The sequence below is a fragment of the Cherax quadricarinatus genome, chromosome 35, assembly GCF_038502225.1.
Source record: "Cherax quadricarinatus isolate ZL_2023a chromosome 35, ASM3850222v1, whole genome shotgun sequence".
Lineage (NCBI taxonomy): Eukaryota > Metazoa > Arthropoda > Malacostraca > Decapoda > Parastacidae > Cherax > Cherax quadricarinatus.
The window spans coordinates 9305477-9323925 of record NC_091326.1 but is presented as its reverse complement, the minus strand read 5'-3'; the positions used below and the strand labels follow the sequence as shown (position 1 = coordinate 9323925).

At 38.1% G+C, this 18449-nt stretch overlaps 1 protein-coding gene across 15 annotated transcripts in view; it reads right to left on the bottom strand.

Moving 5' to 3' along the window:
* Positions 1-660: 660 nt before the first annotated feature.
* LOC128694998 (constitutive coactivator of PPAR-gamma-like protein 1 homolog) overlaps positions 661-18449 on the bottom strand; it is a 224507-nt gene continuing 206718 nt past the window's right edge. For 10 of the 15 annotated variants that reach the window (XM_053785385.1, XM_053785384.1, XM_053785392.1 and 7 more), the window contains one exon: positions 661-6239. In XM_053785385.1, the coding sequence (XP_053641360.1) occupies positions 6062-6239 (178 nt within the window). In that variant the 3' untranslated portion in view covers positions 661-6061. The remainder of the gene's footprint in view (positions 6240-18449) is intronic. The other 5 variants (XM_053785391.2, XM_053785393.2, XM_053785395.2 and 2 more) reach the window with 3 other exon arrangements.

The following is an 18449-nucleotide window of genomic DNA, read 5'->3' as shown; positions in this document are numbered from 1 at the left end:
ACATCCAGTTTGGAGGAGTATGTTATATCTTCATATATGCTTCTAAACTGTTGTATCTGGGCACCTCTGCAAAGACAGTGATTATGTGTGAGTGAGGTGAAAGTTTTTTCTTTTTGGGGATTTTCTTTCTTTTTGGGTCACCCTGCTTCAGTGGGAGATTTCCAACTTGTTGCCCCCCCCCCCAAAAAAAAAAATGAATTATAAACATTAGTATACACCCCTCTGGGTTTTCTTCATTTTCTTACTGGTTTTTGTTCTTATTTATTCCCAATTATCTCCATGGGAAAGTGGAACGGAATTCTTCCTCCGTAAACCATGAGTCATGAGATAACATGCCAGGAGCAAGGGGCTAGTAACCCCCTTCTCCTATATACATTACTAAAGTTAAAAAGAGAAACTTTTGTTTTTCCTTTTGGGCCACCCTGCTTCAGTGGGATACAACTGGTTTGATGAAAGATCCTGAAAAAGTTTGGGAAACTGCTGTACCATTTACTATCAGATCTTATAATGTCAACTTTCACATGTATGAAAATGCTATGCCAACAACATAATTTTAAGGATTTGCATAGGTACAGAGAAAACCAAAACACTGTACATTCAAGTACATCAGGAACTTTGTTACAAAATAATATGTTTAGGAAATTTAAATAAAATACAAAATTCCAACCAACCTTTACTTTCAATACCAGTGCATACAATTCAACAGTACCAAATGATCACAAGATGGTTTACATTCCCCAAACTTTCCCCACTTCAATTCACTGTTTATCAAGCCAGCAAGAAGAACTGGCATAAAAAGCTTAAATTGTCCTAAATATCAACATAATTTGCATTTTATAGCTCAAAATAATCAACATTTTTTATTGAATAATATTGTTTCTGCACTTAAAAAAGGGAAAATAATTTTTTTTCCTAAATTACATTATCTTTTGAAAAATTACAGCAAAATAAAAATGCAAAAAACAATCCAGGTATTCCATAAAATATGCCTATGGACAACTGATATTAATATTCCCAGTCATCTCAACTGATTTCTGGATTAGTGTTCCCTTTATCCCAATCACCTAACAATGACTCAAGTTACTTTATTGACTCTTATCAGTCCTGACTTCAACTAACAAGACTTATCTTCCAAGCCTAAATATACCACTGTGCTCCATTTTTTATGCTATTTTGCAGGAAGAAAGCCATACGACATCACATGTTCGAAATCTTTACAGCCAGTCATATAGATTCATAAGTAAACTGTTCCAACCATTCCAGGACTAGGTTTTGAAAAATGATGCTGCAGGCTAATCATCACACAAAATATCTAATTTGGGTATTGATATAGGCCAATCCCTAAATTCTCTTTGTGGGCACATGCACACAAGTATTAGGACTTTTCCCTGTGAACACTAAAGTATTTAAGTTTTGAATTATTATATTAAACATGGCAACACGTGAAAGTATAATTTACACCAATTAGGATATTTATAATTTCAAATCCAGATAACCATTTCAGTAACTGGATTGGTCTTTTATAATTCAGACATAAATTAGTTATGTATATAAACAGTATATGAATTACATTAATAAGTATTTTAAATTTCATGAGTAGGTACAAATACTCACAAAAATAATTCAGAGTTTGGGATGTAAGCTACATGACATGAATTCACACAACGTAACATCTCCCAACAAGTTTGTTGTCTTTTGGAGGTTAGTATTGTAACTTGCTTAAATTTTGCTGCTCAAATTATATGTATTCAAACTTGCTTGGGTTAATTAACATTTCAGTATTGATACAACAATCACTTTCAAGATAAGTATTTGTGGAAGTAGAACAGGAAATTACATATTTCTGATTTCTGCCTTAACTGAACACTATCAAACTTAAAGATTTCCTAGCAATAAAAGATTACATACATTTTTTAATTCTCAAGATTTACTGCCGTTTCTTTCACTAGCGTGACTATGACTGATATCTGAATAAATTTTACAGCTTGGAATTTTTAAATTTGATATGACAAGTAAAAATTACCCAGTGGTTAAATCTATTTCTTAAATCTACAAAACTTCAACAATTTACTCTGAAAATATTCCTAGTCTTGCAGAAAGTACAATCAAACAGGAATCCTACATTATGTATTAATAACCTAAAAGTAATTTACATTACATATAAATCATAGGACTTGCAAACAAGTTTTTCTTAAGCATCTGTTCTTCTCTCACAAAACTTTATCAATTAATGTTTATGTTTTAAGCATAACATCAAGGAGGGGCCCATTCAATAACTGCAAGAAAAATTAGTTACTTGGTGCTGTCCAAGGAAGACAGCTTATTATTTATCAGAATATGTACTTATAAATCAGGAGTCTAATGTATTTAAAAGCATTTATGTTTTATGGTCAAAATTCCTAAGTGTCTTGGAGGGCTCATGAATACACTCTGGCTCATGAATATTGACCATCTGCAAAAAACCTCTAGCAATTATTATACCCACAGAAATACATGCTGATCAGCACTCAGGTGAAGAGCATTCAAAATACTAAAATACCCAACAAAATATTTTAAAATGGAGGCTTTGGGCTACAAGTAAACAAAAAAAAAAGGGATACAACAATTTACAACTTGCCAACTTTTCAGTTTCAAGTTGAACATTTCCAAATATGGATTATGACTGTAAATTTACTCTGCCTTAGTATACACAGTAATAATTTATTTTTTTCCTTATCAAGACTCAGAGTTGTTGAGCATTTCAACACTGAGTAGATAAACATACATATAATCTAGTTGAAACATGAGGCAAAAATCTTACCTCTGCTAGACCTACTATTATTATTATTATTTATTTATTTCCTAATGCTATGATGCAAGTAGCTATTTAATTTTCAGTTGCAAGTACAGTATACAATATACACTTTAGCAGTCTGGCAATGCTGGTCCAGGACTGAAAGAGCAATCCTATTGTTGGGGAAGGCAGTGCTCACCTTACTTTCTTTATTACCTTGTAATATAACCTTTACATATCAAAAGTTCTCATTTAAGGGAATATAATAATTATACCAAACATTATAATCTAAGTTTTGCTGCATTGATAAGCATTGCAGCCCAACACAAGAACTAACCAAGCCAAGATGCAAAACACTGCCACAATGCAGCTGTTGTGAACACAACCTTCCACCAACAAGGATTCTGACCTAAACTCTTTGACATTTTACTAAAAATGTTAACTTGGTTAACATGACCTCACTCCAATCAATGGCTTGTGGGGTTATATTATAAATAAGTAGCAAATAGTAATGTGCATGATAGGACTGAGAGTTCCATTAGCTGGATATGACACTAAGTTAATACACAAACATGGGCCCCTCACTGAAACACAGACATGTTGCAAGATAATGTAACAAAAATGTTTTGTTCCCATTACACTATGGGTATGATAAGTCCTCCTAAGTAAATTAGTGAATATATTTTCCATTAAATAAATTCCATCCTTGAATATTACATTAGCAATCAGAAAAGTTTTATGGGCATCATAACTGATAACACAGTAGCCAGAGAAACTACAAGATCTAATTATTTTTATCATTAATATTCTAATTCTCTGTTCAAAATAAATTAAAGCATTTATGAAGCAATAAATTAACACTTCAAGTACTATATGGCAATTGTACTTGGAACAAAATGCCTGTTTCTGAACTTTAAATCCAATTAACATCCACAATGTAAGTTTAAAGTGATATTATTCGCAAATATCCTCACCGAAATAGACCAATCGGTAACATATTCACCCGCAAGTCATTCGCCTATATACCACTGTATTAGAGCACTATTTAGTTTAGGCCATATTATATATTGTTCAAAAAAGTAATTAATGAATTCTGCAAAAGTCAACTATGTCTTTTTTATACAAAAACCATGGCACACTGAATTCATAGTTGAAGAGGAAATAAAAGTGATATTTTTTCATCATCATGAGGGCACAAGCATCAGTACCCAATTAAATGTCAGAAAGTTGCATTATCAAAGAGGTTTAGCTTTAATGCAAATTCAGGAAAGAGAACATTAATACAATACCTCTATTATTCAAAACCAGGTCATCATATTCTTCCAAAACCTGGTTAAGCACAATCCAGATTACTGAAGAATTAGATATCTATACAGTGCTTTCCTAAGGTTGGAGTAACATTTAGTTTTTCAAGAATAGGTCACTCACAGTTTGAAATATCCAAGACCAAGCAAACCAGAATGTTGAATGTCAAGAACATCAACTTTTAATATGTTTTAATTAATGTTTGTTCAAGAGGTTTGGAAAAAAAAAAAACTGACATCCTCGACAATCATGCAATGCTACTTAACCAGATTATGGAAATCCTGGCGATTATTAAGTTACAAAGACAACCATCCTTCAACACCTACAATGGAACAATAACATGTTCAAAGTACCATGTACAACAATAAAGATCATACCAATTAGGATTTCCTCCATCCTAAACACTGGTGAGTTTTTACAAGATACCTGTGTGTTCTTAAAAAATGCACGTTTGTTGAGAAACATGACAAAATCAACTTGGCTTAGGTCAATGCATGGGAATTAATAATTTTCCTCATTTAAGTTGCAGCCATGTTCTACTAAGGAAACTAAAATTTACATAAGTTTGGTTTCAGTCTCCAATACTGTATCATTCCTATTTTGGGCTAAGTAACCCAATAAAACCCTGAATTGTATGTATGTTGGGGGATTTAACCATTGAACTGAAATGAATCTTTGTTCAGGATTCACTATCATTCCTACAAAGCTGTCTGTGGTAGTGGTAGTGTCACTATTTCCAAACTTCAACCACAAACTTGCCAAATACAAACAAATCTCTTTCTTAAAGTGTCTCCATTACCATTTTAACAATATAACAGTCATATAAAAATAAAAATTCTTCTTCATATATACTTCGTGTCTAACAGCAGCAGAGAGGGTAGCTGGCAACTTTCATGGCATGGGTTGTCAGTTTCTCCAGCTGCCCACCTTGTACTTTCTGGGAGTACATTGGAGATGAGATCAGAGATTATGAACTCTTAGTACACCATCGCAAAGGCCAATTATCTTAATGACAAATACTTGTAGCCTAAATGATGTGCTACAAAAGGCTCATAACCACTAATTACATCACAATAGAGCTTCTCTAACATCACAGACAGATCTGAGAGGTGTAATTCTTAGTCTCATACTGGTATTTTAAAGCTATGCTCCTGTCTATAAGAGGGGTTCAAAAATGTTGGTGTGCACAATAAAGGGCTAAACAGAAATTTATCTTGAATGAAATATTACAAAAAATACACTGTTCAGTAAAATACAGATTATAAATGAAGTAGAAGACAGTATATTACTAAGATATGCAATGAATCTTTAATCATTTTGATGATGCAATTTACCAAATCAGTTACTCCAAAAAAATATTTTGAAAATTTTTTTTATTACTGTATCTACTTCCCAGTAATTGACATAAATGTTTGATTTTTCATTCACAACTGCAAAATATAATTACTGTACTGTATTTCACGTGTGGGCTCTTATTTAACAAACAAATTCATACTTGAAATACACACTCACATTCTTAATGCATCAATAGTCACTTTACCTTTATTGATGACCTTATTTTTTTGTTCCACCTCCCTGACAGTATCATAAGCCCAAGTCACTAGTTACTGTGGTGACTTTCAGATATGGCAGTCATGGTATAACATTAGCAGATATGGGGGCAGCCAAGATGGTATTTGTAGCAGCAATGTGGCAATGGCAGTGGCAGTGGCACAGAGATGGTTGCTGACAAAGAGAGGTGGCCATTTAGGATGAAGGGGTGTAAAACTTGGGAAGAAGGCCCTTATTGTGTTGTACTGTTTGCTACATTATTTTAGGAATTGTGCCTGTTTATCAGACTTCATGTAGCTAGTGATGTACTAATCCTATCAGGTATCAGTATTTGAATCAATCCTAAGCTAGATGTAAAGTAAGGGTACTAGCTGCTCAGGCCATAAACCCATTCTAAATAACCTCCTCTATTTGTTTACATCAAACTGTGCCTTACTCAAGGATGGATACATTAACACCAGAGTCTGGACTCTTGAGGCCGCTGGAAGAGTGACTCTGAGGGGTATGGGGAGGGTATGGAGTTAGGCTTTCCCCGTCCTGTCCCACTGGCAAATGATTGTCATATCCACCACCTGGCATTACCAGCATGTCCCTCATGCCCACAGTACGGCTGCAACAGAAAAAATAAAGTCAACATGGTACCAGATTATGTGAAAACCTAAGAATGGCATTATAATTTCTTTAATATAGTAAGATGATGTAAAGTAGCTACAATGTGAAACTGATGTTACTGAGTCATACATTAGGAAATGAACTATACTGTGGTAAATACAATTTTCTCTTTCTTAATGGAAGAATATAGTAGACCATATCATTAAACAATAACAAATTGTGAACAGGTATCAAGCCAGTGTAACACTGTACCTACTAAAGAATAAGTCAGGATACCTCAGATGGAAAAATTCACAACAAACTCTCACATTAGAAATGAAAATTGGATATATGTAGCTTGGATGATTTATCACCCTATCACCTTGACCTAGATAGCATTTTCTTATAATACTAATAATAATAATAATAATATTTTTTTTTCAACACACTGGCCATCTCCCACCAAAGCAGGATGACCCAAAAAAGAACTGCACTCTCACCATCAAATAAAGCATAATCACCATCTCTGCAGAGGCACCCAGATACGATAGTTTAGATGTCACTCCTAACAGCCAATATCCCAAACCTCTCGTTTAACCCTTTGAGGGTCGACAGGCCCTCTCCGAAACTCGTTCTCAGGGTCGGCCAAATTTAAAAAAAAAAAAATTATTTTCTCTTATGAAAAGATAGAGAATCTTTTCCCGATCATAAAGACACCAAAAGTTTGAAATTTGATAGAAAACTTACGGAATTATGCTCTCGCAAAGTTAGCGGTCTCGGCGATGTTTAAGCATCGGCGATTTTGCCCACTTTGAGCCCCATTTTCGGCCAATTTCACTGTACTAGTCGACAAAAAACGTGAATATTTCGCTAGAACTCCATTTTTTCTATCGAATGGGTACAAGAAACCACCCATTTATGAAATTCAACTATCCAGTACAGTGGTCAGAATTTAGCAATTTTGCCAATTTCACACAAATTTCAAAAGATGCCAATTTCCGAATAGGGTCCAGAATAAACAAGAAAGACATTCCTGGCACTAAAATGACATTTCCTCTAGTCATTAGTCACATCTCAAGGCCCCTCTTATATTCTTTTGCTTTCCACTTTGAATTTTTATTCTCACAAAAAATATAAGATTTACTGTTATGCAGACTACTGCATTAGTGTAAAAAATGGTATAAATATTATTGGTGCACTTGTGAAAGAATATTAGACTCACCAGTTGACGTGTATTGCACGCTTGGCACGATTTGTTTACTTTTGAAGTTTGGTAAAAATCGAACATTTCTGCTACTTTGAGCTCAATTTCAAGGCACCTTTCATTGTAAAACCAGTCAAAATCATCTCAATTTCTGTAATATGTCTTCCATTCTATAAAATGAGTCCAAGAAAACTAGAATACAACAATAAATACCATACGAAAATACACTGCAAAGTCGCTGATTTATTCCAAAAAAATGGTCAAAGTTTTTTTTTTCTCATTATGCACTGTGTGCTGCAGGATTTCTTTTAGACTGTGCACACTGACCACATAGACCCATTCTTTCATATGAAGGCCTACCAGCTTTCTCCCACTAGATTTGAGGCCGCTAGAATTTATGCGTACTAGTACGTCAAAAACCCCTACGCGTAAGACGTACTAGTACGACCAAAACCCTCAAAGGGTTAAAGTGCAGGCATTGTACTTTCCACCTCCAGGACTAAGTCCAGCTAACCAGTTTCCCTGAATCCCTCCACAAAATATTACCCTGCTCACACTCCAACAGTTCGTTAGGTCCCAAAAACCATTTGTGTCCATTTACTCCTATCTAACCTGCTGTATGTTCAAGCCCCCATGCACACAAAACCTCTTTTACCCCCCTCCCTCCATTCTTTCCTAAGATGACCCCTACCCCTCCTTCCCTTCACTACAGATTTATACACCATCCAAGTCATCCTATTTTGCTCCATCCTCTCTAAATGACCAACCTCAACAACTCCTCTTCAGCTCTTTGAATAGTACTTTTATTAACTCCATACCTCCTAATTTCCACACTATGAATTATTATTATTATTATTATTATTCTTTCAACAAACTGGCTGTATCCCACTGAAGCAGGGTGGCCCAAAAAGAAAAAACAAAAGTTTCTCTTTTTAACTTTAGTAATGTACACAGGAGAAGAGGTTACTAGCCCCTGGCTCCTGGCATTACAGAGGAAGAATTCTGTTCCACTTCCCAATGGAGACATTACGAATTCTCTGCATAATATTTACACCACACATTGCCCTTAGACATGACATCTCCACTACTTCCAGCCAACCCCATACTGCAGCATTTACAACTCATGCTTCACACCCATATAAGATTATTGGTACCAATATACTCTCGTACATTTCCTTCTTTGCTTCCATGGATAACATTTTTTGTCTCCATAGATACCTCAATGTACCACCCACCCTTTTTCCTTATAATTTCTATGGTTAAACTCATCCTTCATAAACCCATCTGCTGATAAGTTTACTCCCAAATATCTGAATACATTCACTTCCTCCATTTTCCCTCCTTCCAATGTGATATCCAATTTTTCTTTACTTAACTCATTTGATCCCCTCATCACCTTATTCTTATCTATGTTCACTTTCAACAATAATGAGATTTTATAATTCTTTATAATTCCTGAGTGTCTGTTCTTCTGAGAAATTCAAAGGTGCTCACACATCAAACCATATATACAACAGCTAAGATAAAAAGAGAATATTAAGGTTTATATTCAGGAAAGACAGTATGATCATCAGGATCATAAGCACTAAGAAAAGAGAGAGAGGTGTGTTTTCAAATGAGATTTAAAAGCATGAACATATTCCTGACAAATACACACTGGTAACCTGTTATAGAGGGTCCCAAATATACAGCATATATTTTTGCTGTTCCATGTTTTACTTGTCTTTCAACTGAGCCATTGTTCCACCCACCAGTGACAATCGCCAGTAGGTGGAACATAATGAACAATGGCTCAATTTGAAGCCAATGAAAACGTAGAACACTGAAAAGAAGATGCTGTATATGCAGAAGAACTATACAATCTGGGAACCGCATAACAATTGGCCCTGTGTGCAAATGATTTCTCCGATAGCATGAGGCTCAGTCAGTCTGAAAGAGCCTGCAGAAATTCATAGAAACATTACAGAGCCCTACAGGAAAGATACAAGCATATCAGGAAGATACTTTGGTTTTATAAACTTAACAGACTAAAATGTTAATAAACCAAGGTTGAATTAAAATCTTGCCTTGACAGGGAAGGGATTTAGGGAAACTGGTTAGCCGGACTTGAGTCCTGGAAATGAGAAGTACCTCTGCAAAGACAGTGATTATGTGTGTGTGAGGTGAAAGTGTTGAATGATGAAAGTATTTTTCTTCTTGGGGATTTTCTTTCTTTTTTGGGTCACCCTGACGGTGGGAGATGGCAACTTGTTGAGAAGAAGAACAGCAAGAACTCCAGGTGGGAGCATAAATACCAGTCTAGCTGCATGATTAGTACAGACTGAAGCCTTAGGCAAGTAGGAAAACCCACAAACAATTATAAAATCAATTAAAGGAAATAGACACATGGACAAGGACCACAACACTGCATATCAAGATTACAAATATGAAAACAGCTGTGGCATGCAAAGAGTACGTAACCTTTATTCGGCGCATGTACACACCCTCATTTACAGGCTATCTCCCCCAACCAGCGAACCAGGTTGCTATGAGTTGATGATGGGGCCCCGTCGTTCAACTAGTGACCAGGTTCTAGCCAATAAGAAGATGGTTTTGGCAATCGCAGAGGTTATGTGGGTACCGCTCTCCTGTCTGCCCTTGTCATTCCCATTCTAGAGCTGGTTGAAGCACGGTCTGCTATCTTGTGGCTTCTATTTCTGCCTTGCTTACCATGGAGTGCACTATACTTATCACTGTACATAGTGTACATATTGCTGTTCTAAATTGGTGAAGGATAATATAAGTCTAAACTTTTTCTGCTGTGTTTATTTTGCTCCCATTACACCCGGGATAACAGGCCATTTGGAATCCTGGGTTGTAATATGGGGCCTGTCCGGGATTTGGAGCTGGACTTAGAGAAACGGTTGAGCTTAGGGTGAAGCTCGTAGCAAGAGCACTGTGCAGCTTGCTGTCTGGCATTGCTTTACAAATTTTGCATGTCAGTTGCTTTATGGTCAGCCTTGCTTGTGTGATTGTTCAACAGCTCGCTACTAGCTTGTTCGGTGTGCTCGCTTCGCTACGGTCAATCTTCTAGAACAGTGTAGCTGCCTGGCATTGCTTTACAAATTTTGCGTGTCAGTTGTTACTACCCTGTTCGGTGTGGAGAATTTTTCAGTCGGCTTTGCTTGTATGTGTATTCTGCAATCGTACTGTGCATAGCTAAGCGTGTTCTGCAAATTAACGTGTTACGTTGGGGTATTCTGCAATCGTACTGTGCATAGCGAATAACTTATGCCACCTAGACGAGTCAGACGTCTGGTGTCGGCATATACTTTGCATAACCTACCTAAATTGTCCCTACAGCGTTGTTGGCAAATTGCTCATTCCATTGGCATTAAATACAAACACACTCTCACAGTTGCGCAACTGCGTTCACTGATTGCTAACAAACTTATAGAAGAAGAGATGGCACATCAGACTCCTCCCTCTACGGGAGCAAGGGCAAAAACTACAATGTTCTCGCAGGAGGAAGATGATACACCTATGGAGCAAAATGGTCAGTATAGTGCAGCTGGGTTGTCTCAAAGTGAATCAGCGTCGTTGGCACTTGAGCTGGCAAAAATCAATCTTGAGCAAACTAGGGAACAGAGAGCATTCGCAAGGGAAGAATTTGATAGGGAAAGAGAAAGGAGGCAGTTTTCGCATTCTGTAAATGATTTTAGTTTACAAAAAAGCAGTACAGCTTCTTGCCCGCTTCAATGAGGCCGAACCAGAGCAATTTTTCGAAAGCTTCGAAAATCAGGCTCGAGCCTTGAGGTGGCCGGAACAGTATTGGGCATCGTTGGTTCATACAGCATTATTGGGTAAGGCACAGGAATTTACATCAGTATTAAATGATGCTGAATTTTCTGATTATCAAGTAGTGAAGACCACAGTGTTGGGAGCATATACATGTATCCCAGCCAAATAAAGAAAGATTTTGAAATTAAGCAGGCGACAGCTTGTTCAATCCCTAGTGGACTTTGTGAGACAGCAAACCAAAGCTTTTACCAGCTGGTATAAAGCAAGTGGTGTCTCTACCTTTGAGGAGCTGGTACAGCTTATTCTGATTGATAACCTGCTGAAGTCTGTGGGACCAGAGGTTCGAGTCTTTCTGCAGGATCGTGACTTAACCACTGCATTGGAGGCAGCCAGGTTGGCTGATACCTTCGAAACTAACCACTCCTTGTCCGAGCGGTCCCGTCTCTCTTTTCAACAGCCTGGCATGAGCAGAGATCGTCAACCTTGGAGAATGAAGTGCCAGCCGAAGGGAGAACGTCTACGTCAGCCAACTAAGTCACCTGGTGAGCCACGCTTCTCAACATATGGTCCACCTGCGGAGAGGCAAACTACTCATGGTGCATCTCGACAACAGTATCCAGAGAGACACCAGCAGGTTGCAGGATTGCCAGATGTCTCTGTTTCCATGCCCGAGGGACTGTCCTTCCGGGAGGAACAACGAAAGGACCCTTCTTTAAAATTCGCTTTTCAGGCAGCCATGGGTAAATCCTCTTTGGGTCATCCGGTCAAGTATGAAGTTAAAAATGATAATTTGGTCTGCACTGAGACTGGTAAGGAGATAGAGGGCCGGCAATTGTATGACAGGTTAGTGGTTCCAACCAAGTTTAGACCTCAAATATTAAATATAGCTCATAATACGTCATTAGGAGGTCACTTAGGAATTACAAAAACCTTGTACAGAATCACAAAAGAATTTTATTGGCCAAAATTAAAGAAAGATGTGAAGAATCATATTAGGTGTTGCCGAGAATGTCAGCAAGTAGGGAAACCTGGACATTCCATTAAACCTGCACCTCTCCAACCTATACCTGCTGATGGAGCACCTTTTGCAGATTTAATTATAGATTGTGTAGGTCCACTACCTAGGTCAAAGTCTGGAAATCAATATTTATTTACGATTATGGATAAAGTAACCAGATACCCTGAAGCAATTCCCATGCATAGTATTAATACTAAAGCTATTCTCAGAGCTTTAACCAAATTCATTTCTTGTTTTGGCATTCCTAAAACTATTCAAAGTGATCAAGGTACTAACTTCACTGCCAAAGCATTTAGGGAAGTATTAACTAGGTTAGGGATAATCCACAACTTATCCACTGCCTATCATCCTCAGTCCCAAGGAGCCTTGGAAAGATTCCATCAGACATTAAAAACAATGATGAGAACTTTTTGCATGCACTTTCCTACAGACTGGGATGAATCACTACCTTTGTTGCTGTTCTCAGTACGAGAGACGGTGCAAGAGTCTACAGGGTATAGTCCGTTTGAGCTGATCTTTGGGCACAATGTACGAGGTCCTCTTCGGGTGCTCAAAGAAGGATGGATGGGAGAAGACGTTAGCTCAACACTCTACAACCCGTCTTCAAGGTTGCAGGTGGCACGTCAGTTAGCCAAGGCTAACCTAAAGACAGCTCAAAGTAAGATGAAACAGAGGTATGACAGAAGTGCACAATTCCGCTCCTTCCATCCAGGAGACAAGGTGTTGGTGCAGGAACCTATACCTGGCCACACCTTGAAAGCTAGATTTATGGGACCTATGCAGATTTAAGTAGATTATCTGATGTAAATTATGTGGTAGCTCCCATTGATAAGACCTCAAAAACTAAAACTTACCACATTAATCAATTAAAATATTTCCATACACCAGATAAAGTCCCAGTAATGACTCTGTCCTCTACCTCTGAGGACGACTCTGATTCTTTGCACTCTACCTCTGAAATTAATATTAAACTTTCAAATTCTGTCCTCCTCAAGGATTCTAGCCCTTTAATGGAGGGAGTATCTGAAACACAAGCAACAAATTTAACGGAGCTTCTACAGTCATATCCTAATATTTTTTCGGATGTGCCGAAAAAATGTACGTTAGGTTATCATGATGTAGATGTGGGAAACTCTAAACCAATTAAACTCTCCCCCTACAGAGCTAATCCTGAAAAGCAAAGGCTACTTCAGCAGCAGGAAGTAGAATTTTTGTTAAAGCATGGTTTAGTGGAGGAGTCATCTAGTCCATGGGCTTCACCGTGCATCCTTGTGAAGAAGGCTGATGGAGGGTTTCGTATGTGTACAGACTACCGTAAGGTGAACGAGGTCACAATTACAGATGCTTACCCTCTTCCTCGTCTGGATGACGTAATTGACTTTGTGGGTAAGGCTACTTTTGTGTCCAAGTTAGATCTCCTTAAAGGCTACTATCAGGTACCTTTGACGGATAAGGCGAAGGAAATCTCTGCCTTCGTAAATCCAGGAGGTCATTATCAATACACAGTTACCCCCTTCGGAATGAAAAATTCCCCCTCTTCATTCCAGAAACTTATCCATCAGGCTATTAAAGGACTTGAAGGCATGGCAGCGTACCTAGATGATATTGTTGTGGTGTCTGATACTTGGGATCAACACCTACTTAGACTTAAGGCTCTTTTTGAGACCTTTAACCCTTTGAGGGTTTTGGTCGTACTAGTACGTCTTACGCGTAGGGATTTTTGACGTACTAGTACACATAAATTCTAGCGGCCTCAAATCTAGTGGGAGAAAGCTGGTAGGCCTTCATATGAAAGAATGGGTCTATGTGGTCAGTGTGCACAGTCTAAAAAAAATCCTGCAGCACACAGTGCATGAGAAAAAAAAAACTTTGACCATTTTTTGGAATAAATCAGCGACTTTGCAGTGTATTTTCGTATGGTATTTATTGTTGTATTCTAGTTTTCTTGGTCTCATTTTATAGAATGGAAGACATATTACAGAAATTGAGATGATTTTGACTGGTTTTACAATGAAAGGCTCCTTGAAATTGAGCTCAAAGTAGCAGAAATGTTCGATTTTTACCAAACTTCAAAAGTAAACAAATCGTGCCAAGCGTGCAATACACGTCAACTGGTGAGTCTAATATTCTTTCACAAGTGCACCAATAATATTTATACCATTTTTTACACTAATGCAGTAGTCTGCATAACAGTAAATCTTATATTTTTTGTGAGAATAAAAATTCAAAGTGGAAAGCAAAAGAATATAAGAGGGGCCTTGAGACGTGACTAATGACTAGAGGAAATGTCATTTTAGTGCCAGGAATGTCTTTCTTGTTTATTCTGGACCCTATTCGGAAATTGGCATCTTTTGAAATTTGTGTGAAATTGGCAAAATTGCTAAATTCTGACCACTGTACTGGATAGTTGAATTTCATAAATGGGTGGTTTCTTGCACCCATTCGATAGAAAAAATGGAGTTCTAGCGAAATATTCATGTTTTTTGTCGACTAGTACAGTGAAATTGGCCGAAAATGGGGCTCAAAGTGGGCAAAATCGCCGATGCGTAAACATCACCGAGACCGCTAACTTTGCGAGAGCATAATTCCGTAAGTTTTCTATCAAATTTCAAACTTTTGGTGTCTTTATGATCGGGAAAAGATTCTCTATCTTTTCATAAGAGAAAATAATTTTTTTTTTTTTAAATTTGGCCGACCCTGAGAACGAGTTTTGGAGAGGGCCTGTCGACCCTCAAAGGGTTAAGAGTTCCCATTTAACAGTTAATTTATCTAAATCTTCCTTTGGCCAGGCCACTATCACTTTTCTAGGCCATGAAGTAGGTAGTGGTAAAGTTGCACCTAAACTTGCTAAAGTTTTTGCTATTAAAGATTATCCAGTTCCTCATAATAGGAAATCTCTTCAACATTTCCTAGGCATGATAGGATTTTACAGAAGATTCTGTAAGAATTTCTCAGATATTGTAGCCCCTCTTACCTCTCTTACCAGTCACAAAGTTCCCTTCAATTGGACCTCAGACTGTAACACTGCTTTTAATAAAGCAAAAAGATTATTGTGTACTGCACCCATTCTCTTGTCTCCAGACTTCTCCAAACCTTTTTCATTACAGGTTGATGCTTGTGAGTCTGGGGTTGGGGCAGTACTATTACAAATCGAGAATGAGGAGTTGCAGCCTGTAGCATACTTTTCAGCCAAGTTCCAGCCACATCAGAGGGCTTACTCTACCATTGAAAAAGAAGCCCTCGCGCTGGTACTGGCTTTGGAGCATTTCGATGTTTATGTGGGCCAGACATCGCAGGTGGTCACAGTCTACAGTGATCACAATCCTCTAGTATATCTCCAAGCCATGAAGAACCACAACACAAGGCTCATGCGCTGGACGCTAAGGCTGCAGCCCTATAATATTTCCATTAAATATATTGCCGGCAAATAAAATATGTTGGCAGACTCTTCATCTAGAGTCTAATATTTTTATTTATTTAGGTTAGGATGTTATTTGTGGTAACCCCTTTTCACGCTCTTTTTTTTTTTATCCCCTGGTGTGGGGTTTTTCTTTAGTGAGGGGATGCAGGCTACCGTCCGCCTGTATCTTGGACCTATGCTACCCTGACTGACTACTGTCTCACTTTGAGTTTAGGGTTTGGCTTTTTGTTACGAGAAAAGCTGAGCTCTATCTAAGAGTTGGATGGTGGAGAGGAAAGGCGGTCCCATTATTTTGTGCCATGGTGGCACGGTTACCACTGGGAGGTGGCAGCCTAATCCTGAGCCTTCTCGGGGTGGGGGTGTGGCATGCAAAGAGTATGTAACCTTTATTCGGCGCATGTACACACCCTCATTTACAGGCTATCTCCCCCAACCAGCGAACCAGGTTGCTAAGAGTTGATGATGGGGCCCCGTCGTTCAACTAGTGACCAGGTTCTAGCCAATAAGAAGATGGTTTTGGCAATCGCAGAGGTTATGTGGGTACCGCTCTCCTGTCTGCCCTTGTCATTCCCATTCTAGAGCTGGTTGAAGCACGGTCTGCTATCTTGTGGCTTCTATTTCTGCCTTGCTTACCGTGGAGTGCACTATACTTATCACTGTACATAGTGTACATATTGCTGTTCTTAATTGGTGAAGGATAATATAAGTCTAAACTTTTTCTGCTGTGTTTATTTTGCTCCCATTACACCCGGGATAACAGGCCATTTGGAATCCTGGGTTGTAATAACAGCAGTATTTAACTTTCTGCCTGATATGGCTAACAAGTAAACACTTGGATCTTTCACTGATCTCAAGATTTCATCTAATAATCAAAATTTGCCTTACCCTCATTTAATATCAATTATTTGACATCCAAATCCAGAAGTCTAGCAGAAGAGAACTGAAACAGAGCCTAGCCTCTTCCACATTCAAAACCTGGATGTAGATCTGTGTATCGTCAGCATAAAAAATGGTAATCGACTACGTGAGCATCCAACAGCAAGGCTAAACTAACAAACAAACAGCAAGCAATACCAGTCCAAGTCACTATGATGAATGTAATATGATAAATAAATCTTTACATGGTTTCACAAATGTCTCCTAGCTTAAAACTTTGCTATCACTCTTTGTTAAGGTATTTAAGGCAGTAAACAATGATAGAGAGTATGATATTATCATGTCCTTACTAAGTTCTTTGATATAGAGTTCTGAATATTAGACTGATGGAAAAATTTATAACACACAATATTAAAGGATAAATTCTCTCCTGGATCAAAGCATGACTGACTGATAGGCAACAGAGTTTGCACAAACCCATCTGCTGACATACCTTCACACCAATATCTAAATACATTCACTTACTCGGTACTCCCTGCTTCCAATATACATAATCATGCCCTGCTTCTAACATGACATCCAATCTTCTATTGCCTAAACTATTTTGTTACTTTCATCTTGCTCTTTTCTCTTATTTTATACACTCTCCCAAATGTCTCCACTAACCTTTACACTTTCCTTCAGAATCTCCCCAAAAAAATGTCACTGGCAAAGAGTAACTGTGAGAGCTCCCACTTATCCAATTAATTATTTTTGATACCACACCTCTTCTCAATATCCTAATATTCATTTGTTTTACAACCCCATCTGTAAATACTGCATATTAAACAACCATGCTGACTGAAATCAAAAGTCAAGACAAGAGTGCATAACTATTTACAATAAACCTAAAAGATTGACTGGCTTCATATCAAGAATTGTAGTAAGACACCCTAGGCTTTTACAGTATATACTGTATGTACTTTATCTCTGTGCTATACAGTGGAACCCTCGTTTTCACACGCTCCAGTTATCGGATGTTTTGGTTTTCAGACCGTTTTTTGTGCGAAATTTTGTTTCGGATATCAGACTTTGCTCCAGTTATCAGACACATGATACGCGTGTGCCTGCCTGGGGGTCACTGCCACTACACTGCTCAGTCTGCCTTTGTCACTGGTGGAGTGACAAAGGCAGACTTTGCACATTCCAAAACATTTCGTAATAATTCCTTGTTTTCGATGCTTGTTTTTTAATTGTGACTGTGAAATAAGGCGGCATGGGCCCAATTAAAGTTTCTAGTGCCAGCCCTTAGATAAAGAAGGTGAGAAACACAATAGAAATAAAGAAAGAGATAGTTGAAAAATGCAAAAGTGGCGTACGTTTAGCCAAGCTTGCCAGGATGTATGGGAAGTCAAAATCAACAATCTTCTTCATCCTGGCAAAGAAAGTAGAAATCAAGGAAGCTGAAGTTGCAAAAGGGGTGAATGTGCTTTCAAAACAGAGATCACAAACAGTGGAAGATAAGGAGTTGTTGTTGTTGGTGTGGATCAATGAAAAACAGATAGCGGGAGAGTGTTGTGGAGTCGATCATCTGTAAAAAGGCAAGGCAGTTACATGCAGATCTTGTAAAGAAAATGCCTAGACTGAGTGCTGGCGTTAGTGAATTTAAGGCCAGCAGAGGCTGTTTCGAAAGATTTAAGAAGTGTAGTGGCATACACAGTGTTGTAAGGCATGGTTAGGCAGCAAGTTCACACAAACTTGCAGCTCAAAAATTCGTGCAGGAATTCAAGGGGTACGTAGAGACTGAAGAATTCCTCTCCCAACAAGTGTTTGTGACGAAACAGGCCTCTTTTGGAAGAAAATGCCAAAGAGGACCTACATCATGCAGGAGGAAAAGGCACTGCCAGGACACAAGCCTATGAAAGACAGGCTAACTCTTGTTCTGTGTTAA